This window comes from Hibiscus syriacus, unplaced genomic scaffold (genome assembly GCF_006381635.1).
Source record: "Hibiscus syriacus cultivar Baekdansim isolate YM2019G1 unplaced genomic scaffold, ASM638163v2 tig00110895_pilon, whole genome shotgun sequence".
Lineage (NCBI taxonomy): Eukaryota > Viridiplantae > Streptophyta > Magnoliopsida > Malvales > Malvaceae > Hibiscus > Hibiscus syriacus.
Window position 1 is genome coordinate 6,450,973 of NW_024062903.1, and position 8,735 is coordinate 6,459,707.

The window sequence follows — 8,735 nt, forward strand, 5'->3', positions numbered from 1 at the left end:
ATGATTTAAGACAGTTTCAATCTTGAAGCATTTTACTCTTAGTATAAATAACAAATCTTGTTTTTTGATAAGGTCAGTGCAAAACTTGAGCATTTTGATCAACAAAGTTCCTATTAAATGTTTAGACAAAGAAAGCAAGAAACCAGTAATTTACCTAAAATAAAATCATAACCCCATCTTATTTATGTTCTCAACAACTGATTGAACATCAGAAAAGAACTAAATTAATAAATTTACCACTGAAATACTAGTAATGCATACCCAAATTGACTAGAATTTGATTATACCAGTATACCAAAGTGACTAATTTTATAATGATCAATCACCATCTATCCAATCCCCCAAAACTTACAAAATTAATATACAATCCTCAAATATGCTGAGATCCTAAACTAAGGACTCAAATTTAACTATGGAAAGTATAAAAACCTATACTATGCGTGAAACTTTCTTCTTTTCTTTACACTACCATGCATTTTCCTGGAAAAATCAAATCATTCCTGGAAAAATCAAATCATTCCCAGCTAGTTTCTTGAATCCGAAATCAGCATTTTGATCAGGCAACAAAGTCTGGTAACAATTGTGCTGCAAACCTTTTCCTGTTTTGAATGCTGATGTTGCCAAATGCAGCAGCAGAAGAGTGTGGTGTGGAAGGGCTGATAGTCATAGACCCGAACTCATTGGGTTCACCAACGTCGAGCCTTCGCCCCATTTGCATGGTTTGGTTCGTGAGAAAACTGTGATGGGGGCCTGATAAAGACAGGTTTTCACAGTGGGGAAGTCCCAAAGTGAGTGAAACACCATTGCCTGAAAACCTCGGAGTGAACTGTTCTGCTTCGAACCTTCCTATTTCTCCAATGGGGTATTGTCCGAAACCTCCCATAAAATCGGTGTTGGTTCCCATAAATGCGTACCCATTTTTGCCAAACTTCACGCTGACATCATTGTTGGCCTCGGTTGTTTGCTTGAAATCCATTGGCGGCTGCAATATTTCAGTGCTCCTTGGCTTTTTTGGACTTCCTTGAGTGATCCCTTCCAGTTCGGATGATCCGATGAAGGAGAATTCGGACTGGTTGCCAATGTTTCCGGCAAGGGGAGATGTTAATGCCATGGAAATGGACATTGAGCAACCGATCTGGTTTGAGATATTGTCCTGTTTGGAACTGAAACTTTTTGCCATGTTGTCTGCACTACATTTGTCTGGTGCAGTGGATTTGGATGTTGAATCTTCATCGTTAAGGCTCTTGCTTGTTTTCTCCTTTGAACCATTTCGTTCATATTCCTTGATTTCCTCCAAATACATCTCTTCCACCATTGGCTTCCAAAGCCGAACTCGAGCATTTATGAACCAATTTGACACCTGAATTATTACAAAAGAACATCCTATGATTATACTTTTCACATTTAAAAGCTAATGGAAACAGATTATAACAGTGATGAAATTCATAATTAGACTGAATTTAGCGAGCACCTGACTTCTAGTAAGCCCTGTTTGTTTTGCAAGCATGATCTTGTCTGAATCCTTGGGGTATCTGCAATGCAAATAGAGATATCAGAATACTCTTAACTGTTGGAAAATAACAAGGGAAGGGAACTTCAAATTTTGCTTACGGATGGAGGAAGTGTTCAAAGAGCCAAGATCGAAGAACCGAGACCGATCGTTCAGGTAGTCCTCTTTGGGGTCTCCAAGCATTGTGCTGGACCATTCCCAACTGCTGAAGTGCTCGTTGTTGTCGAAGATAATGATCGACGAACTTAAGTCTTGACGACCCTTCGAGTTTGCCTCCTAGGCAATCTTCTTCACCTAAGCTCTTGTGTGCAGCGCGGATTTGACCGGTGATTGCATCTTTCAAGCACCGAAATTGTTTTGAGATGGTCTTTAATGCAAGAGATGTGTATGTTTTAGCAGAGCCAGTCCCGGCTGCTTGCTCAAATGATGAAGTTACAACCTGCATCTGGTGATGGTATTGTCGGTACCTTTGATCCACCTGCAGAAACAAAATTCCTGATCAATCAACCTTGAAATTCAATCTTAATAACTAGATTTGATTGATGTAATAACAAAAATTTCCCGGGAAAACAAACATACTTCTTATACACTTTCATTTTCAAGTTAGTTTCAAAAATCAAACCTTATATATGATATTATCTATAGTTTTCATACCTCGTCAAGCATGCTAATTAGCTTTGCTTTCTTCATCTGAATTTCCTGCCTCTCTGCCGTAGTCAGCTCGGCCCCGTGCTTAGCATCAGCTTCTCCGCCACCAGAGCCATCTCCTGCTGCTGCTGCTGCTGCCGCCACCGACGATTCTCCGATAGCCTTACTGGTATTGGTATTATCTCCACTACTCTTTTTAGCCAAATCGTTCTTGGTAATCTCGGTATTGTTAACAGTAACAACCTCATCGAGAAGCTCTTGAGCAGCCTTCAAGAATTTAGAGCTCAACAGCACACTTTGCACACCCGGAACTCCATTAGTCACCCCTGAACCCGAAGAACCCGACCCACACGAAACCCTCATGTCCTCACCCGAAGCCGCTTGAGCTTGTGATCCATAACCAGGATGTTGGGAAGAGAGGCTCAAGGAGAGCCCCTGCTGAGCGCGTGGGGTTTCACGCGAAGTGTCAATAGGGTTGTACATGTTGTAATGGATGCGCTGAACGAGGCCATGCAAGGGGGAGATTTCGTGGGAACCAGGGTCTTGATTGGCGGTAGAAGTAGACACCGGGAGGGGGATGCCGACGAATTGTTGGGCGTGGAGAGGTGGCGCGTGAGGGAAAACAAGGTTGTTTGGCAGCGGCGGAGGGGTGTTGGAGTACTGAACATAGTCAGGGTTCATAAGAACGAGGGTTTGGAGTCCGTCAGCTGCTTGGATTTCAGGGTTTCCATGAAAGTAGGTTGCCATCGGATGTTGTTCTGCGTTCTGCAACAAAATCTAGTGTTATTTTCTGTGCTTTCACTTCACTGAAAAGAAAAACAAAGACTAGAACATTAAATATATATATATATATATACAAATAAAATTCATTTATTATATCAATCAAAACCTTATTCCTTACTATAAATCAAGAGACTTGGAAGCAACCCATTTGAGAGATTGCTTGTTAGATGAATTGCAGCAAAAACAGGGACAAACTAAATGGAGATATTTATGGTCTTCGGATGATCAAGTGGATCCTGGAAAAGAAAAAAGAGTGATGAAGACCCCACAAACAAGTTCAAACACAAGTAACTGTGAAAAACAAGACACGTCTACTTGTCGTTGTGTGCTTCTTTCTAGTACTTGTTCATATGATCTAGAGCTTGAAGTCGACATGGGAATTGCAGAGGAAGGAAAGTGGGAAAGGGAGTACAAGGAAGAAAGTTATGGTGTTTATATAGAAATTCGAGTTGGAGGGGGGGGGGGATAAGAAAGAAGAGATTATAGATAATAATATTTGGTACCTGGTGTGATGTTAATCTGAGTGTGCACGTGCTTCAAGATCTTCTTCCCTGCAAAAGAATTAAAGAAAAACAAGGATTTTTTAGCTTACAAACGAAAAAAAAATCAAAAACTGAGAAAGAAAAGCAAATGTAATTGCAGCTAAAAATACCATAATTTGTGAGAAAGAGACTCTGAAAATGATCTATCTATGGAATTTATGAGCTTCACAATAGAGTGAGAGATGAAATTTCTTTCTGCAACTTCTCCACTGAAATGACAAAAAGAAAGAAAAAAGACAGAAAAATGATACCATTCTTTATTCACTTCATTTTCATTATCCACTTATTTATGCCAATTCTTCAACCTTTATTTATTTTCTCTTTTTAAGTTTTAAGAGGAAAATAATTGGGAGTGGTAAACTCAATTGAATTGTTCCTTTTTTTTCTTTGAAATTTAGCACTTATAATTTTTAAATAATTTTTATATATTTAGAAAACTAATCTCTAAATTCATACAAGCATTCAATAGAAACTTAAAAGCTGTCATCCCTGCACAGATACGAAACCTTTTACGATAATCTTTATTCAAATAATATTTTTTATTATTTAAAATATATATACCATTACCACATACTCCCTCTCTTTTCAACAGAAAATTGCCTTCAATATTAAAGTTGTAGTCTTTATTCCTTGAAGCAGCACAACAACTGAAGCCAAAGTCAAAATAAGAGCTTGTCATATTCTTACACGCATTCGGTTCTGTGTTGTGAACTGCCAAGATCAAGGAAGAAAATCTTGAAAGGAACCTACTGGATTTGAAGTGATAGTCACTGATGCAGTATTTGATTCGGAAAATGATTTTAAGATGGAATTGCAATATCTATTTATCAACTCAATACTTCAATGAAGGTTTTCTTAGATCCAAAAAAAAAACATCAGTACAAGCTAGATGTAATTCTATGAGTAGAAACGGAGACACGTTATCGATGGGAGGGGTCATGCTATTAATTATGATAGTTTAATATATTTTAAATTAGTGATAATTTTAAAATTATTACAATCAATTAATATATTCTTTGTAAAAAAATTAGTTTAATTACTTTTAGGATTTTGTCAGCTTTAAAATTAATAAAATTTAAGTTTTGAATTTAATTTTTTAATATACAAGTGTTTGATTTGAACCTCATGAATATATATATATATATATATATTGTAAAGGAGGTTTGTACGTTTTTATTAAAGAACTTCGTATAACATCATTAATTTTAAAAAATATCGTTAAAAAATCTCTTTAATCTAAATAAAAAAAATGCACTAAACCTGCGAATACAAACTTAAATGAAGAAAAAAAAGTACACAAATTCTCCCTAAACCTTATGAAAACATATTACGTCAATCGCGTTTTTCAATTAGTTTGAATTAAATATTTGTCCCTTCTAACTCAATGTGCCATATAGGCTAAAAGCACGCCTAATCGGACATGTCTTCCAAAAACATTGTTTGCTGAGTGCGTCTTTCGCTTACGTTCCACACCAAATGAAAAAATCGTATAATTTGTATAAATAATTTTTAAATCATATTTCATTAAATAGTTAAAAATGGTATTATTAGAGTAAAAAAATCATACTTTCCTTTCTTTCTCCATCATAATCTTTTATTTTAAGGTAAATTACGACGGTGGTTCGTTTTGATTTTATCCTCAGTTTTTAAAAAAATGTTTTGGTTACTTTTATTTTTTGTATTTTTTTAGTTACTAAATTGTTAACTCATTAGTTGGATGATGCGACAAGTAAGTAAGAATGATTAAATTTTAACTTGATCTCTAAATTTTAGATATAATGCTAATTTAACCCTTGAATTTTAGATATAATGCTAATTTCACCATAAATCCGATCAAAGCCCTCGTTGTGATCGCTGCTCATTACCATTGTTGGTCACCTTCAATTTTCATCACCAATCATCGTTAATATCTGTCATCAACCATTGTTGGACTCTAAAAATTTCCAATTCACTTCATTTTCTACCTCTAGAATGCGAATCTAATATTTGTTTCATAAAAAAAAATCTCGGACTTAATAAACCTAGTTTAGAACTCTTCAACTCCCTTTAAAATATCATAAATTTATCATTATATTCTTTTAAAATAAAGACATTGTCTAAATATATATTATAATACGTTTATATCATAATGATAATTATTTAATTTATATAATTTTTAGTAAATTGTATATTGTAATTATAATTTATATAAATTTATATTTTAATTTAATGAAGACACAAATTGCATTTAATATGCAACTTATCAAAATGTATATAAATTAAATTATTATCATTATAATATAAACACATTGTGATATAGATATAGGTTTTAGTTGTTATTTTTAAAGAAATATAATGAAATAATAGTTGAAGAAGACAATAGTCCACGATGACTGATGAGTGGCGACGATAGTGAATGGGGGCTTTGACCGAATTCATGGGTCAAATTAATTGATATTTTATTTAAAATTCAATGTTCATATTAATTGTAGACGCTCAATTTGTCCGGGGTGTTATTCGTGTTTAATCTGGTTTTATTATTGTTTTTATTGCAATTTCGGTTATTAGCATAAGTTTGGTATTTTGTAGGTATTAATATATATATATATATATATATATGCAAACAATTAAACAATTAAAAATGCACTAAAAATGGTCTTTGATTTTTACAGGCCCAAATTACAAAGGGTCATTTGATCCAATTCCAGCAACCCAACCCAAGACCCGTTTGGGGCCAGAACTGATCCAAGCCTAAGGGAAACCCTAAATTTTGATAAGGTTTCCCTAACCCTCTGGCGTTGCGCATCAAGAGTCGTTGGATTCAGGGAGATCCAACGGCATGCATGCTTTAGTCATTAGGGTTTTAGGACCCTTCAGTCGCCACCTTGAAGCGCAACCTTCGGATCTGGACCCATCCAACGGTCCAGATCACGTTCTGCTGCCAACCCATCTCGATCACTAAGTTGCCACCGCCGTTGGACCCAATTACGACGGTCGACCATCCCACGTGAACCTTAACAACCTGCAATATCAAGAGAACACGACAGAAGACTCAGAACCAAGTTTCAAGGCAGCAAAACCCAAGTCAACGAAGAAAAACTTGCAGTAGACTCACGGGATTTTGAAAGAGAAATCAGAAGACAAAAATATTGTAAAATCTGGTTCTATATAAACCAGAACCAAAATGTTGTAAAGGGAGACCCTCAGGTATTTTTCCAGGGAAGAAAAAGCAATAAATATCAAATATTTAAGAAAAAAAACCGAGAGTCATCAGCGAGGGGGAAGGACAGAACGAAAAAAACCAACAAGGGGAGGAGTGATCCTAAAATCGAAGATCAGCCATCAACAGAACAAAAAAGAGAAAAATACCCAGAAGATCGAGTTATCAGCGAACACAACCAGAGATAACAACGAATCCAAAAAAAAACGTTGGTAAACCGAAAACTTACTTACCTGATCTAAAGGCTCTCGTCGTCCCAGCTAGGAATCCCTACCCCGCTTGTGAGAAGGTAAATCCTTCATCTTTCGTGGTTTTCCAGTCGTGTACGTCCGTTTTAGACTCAGGTTTCAGGGATTTAGGGGGTTTCGGTCTAAGACTAGTGAATGTTTGGTTAGATAGAGAGGTGGTGGCCCTTCATCGGAGTCAGAACCGCGGTGGTTCCATGGTGTTTGGGTAAGTGAAATAAAATGGGTTTAAGGATAGTAAGGGTTTAGATTTGAGTTTTGGAGATGATTCTTTTGAGTGGGTTTGACCAGAGTCGATTTCTGGCCTTTAGGCTCCTCATCGGAGCCATTTGACGACGGAGGCCGCGGTGGCCTTCTGTCTCGTTTAGGGTTGAGAGACGGGAGAGCAGAGAGGATATGGGAGAGGCAGAGAACGGTTGAGGGGTGTTTAGGCTAAGGGTTAGAATGGGTTCAGGAGTTTACCCTAATATCCCATTTGTTATAACGCCAAAACGGCGTAGTTTCACGGAGGCATGAAACGGTAACGTTTAAGGCTAGGGAAGGAGAACCGGGTTTTAGGACGTTGGGCTAACAACAGAATAGGTCCTTCCTCTTTTGTTTCATTACATTTTGGTCCTTAAACCGAGCTTTATGGGAATTTTAATCTTACCTCCTGGTTTCCGGATTATTTTATTTTGGTCCCGTATCATGTTATGGCCATTTTCTTTCCGTTTTTTGCATTGGATATGTAATTTGAGGAGCTTTCAATTTGATCCTATGCAATATTTTGGTTATATTCTGTTTGCAGTACCCAGAAATGAAAATGTTATGAAAAGGTTGTTGTTATTTATTCTTTATGTTTTAGTCCTTTTAATATTTTATGCATGATTGTTAGGTTAATTTAGATTTATTTTAAAATATATGCATGTATATATTATTTTAAGCATGTTGTTCATACGCACGTAGGTGTAGTTTATTTTTATGAGCATGTTTGAATTCGTTCACTTTAATCGCATATTTAATTATTTTTTGCATTAACATCACTTTGTATAATTTTTGCATGATATCCTCATATGCATAACTTGACATTATTGCATAATCGGAATTAAGGGTAATGCCCTTTTAATCTAAAATTATCAGAATGGCTTTCCTTAACTTACAGGAAAGTTGTTTTGACGATTTTAAATTAAATGGTATCCCGTCAGTAACGCCTAATTAAATTTGGATATGTCATTGTAAAATTTGGGAGCGAAAGAAAAGGAAATATTCGACTATTTAAACTTTTCGAGAAAAGGTCGTTAGAACTGAACTAAAGATCCGGTCTCGATATTTTTAAATAATCGAATATTCTTTATCTTTCTAATGACTTGGTAATTTTAAATTAAATCTATTTGTTGCTTTGAATGTTGCAAATTGGCATGTTTGTCGTTTAAAGGGATCATTAATCAAATCAAATTTGAACTTGTGAAATTCGTCGCAAAGACATTAATTAATCGACTAGGTACCGATTTAGGGCGTTGTGGGGGTGCTAATCCTTCCCCACACGTAACCGACTCCCGAACTTGGATTTTGGTGACGTAGACCGTAAATTTGTCGTTTTAATTAAAATTAATTTTTATTAAAAATGACAACGTTGTTGGGTGCCCAATCACACCCTAATTAAAGATTGGTGGCGACTCCTCGAACCTTATGTTTTTATCGTAAAGGAATTTCCAAATTTTCGAAACGAGAGGTTTTTTTTAAAAATCACATTGTTTTTAATTAAAAGTTCAATTGAAAAGAGAATAATTAAAAATGACGCGGTTTTTCAAAATCTCGCCCCCCCGCAC

General features: G+C 35.9%; 1 protein-coding gene across 3 annotated transcripts; it reads right to left on the reverse strand.

Moving 5' to 3' along the window:
• Positions 1-514: 514 nt before the first annotated feature.
• On the reverse strand, positions 515-8,405 carry LOC120145890 (BEL1-like homeodomain protein 1). Of its 3 annotated transcripts, XM_039159604.1 has the most exons (7): positions 3,594-3,739; positions 3,445-3,492; positions 3,060-3,177; positions 2,165-2,923; positions 1,612-1,988; positions 1,472-1,532; positions 515-1,360 (listed from the first exon to the last, which is right to left on the reverse strand). In XM_039159604.1, the coding sequence occupies exons 4-7, from the start codon at positions 2,903-2,905 to the stop codon at positions 557-559; spliced, it is 1,983 nt and encodes a 660-aa protein (XP_039015535.1). In that variant the 5' UTR covers positions 2,906-2,923; positions 3,060-3,177; positions 3,445-3,492; positions 3,594-3,739; the 3' UTR covers positions 515-556. The 3 variants fall into 3 exon arrangements, with proteins under 3 accessions (XP_039015535.1, XP_039015536.1, XP_039015537.1); XM_039159605.1 differs by lacking the exons at positions 3,445-3,492; positions 3,594-3,739 and adding an exon at positions 3,257-3,356; XM_039159606.1 differs by lacking the exons at positions 3,060-3,177; positions 3,445-3,492; positions 3,594-3,739 and adding an exon at positions 8,391-8,405 and having other exon boundaries at positions 2,165-2,916.
• Positions 8,406-8,735: the final 330 nt, after the last annotated feature.

Coding starts and splice junctions, on each gene's coding strand:
- LOC120145890 (XM_039159606.1), bottom strand. CDS start 2,905: ATGGCAACCTACTTTCATGGAAACCCTGAAATCCAAGCAGCTGACGGA. Junction 1,989..2,164: donor TAATTAGCATGCTTGACGAG/GTATGAAAACTA, acceptor TTGTTTCTGCAG/GTGGATCAAAGGTACCGACA. Junction 1,533..1,611: donor TTTGAACACTTCCTCCATCC/GTAAGCAAAATT, acceptor TTTGCATTGCAG/ATACCCCAAGGATTCAGACA.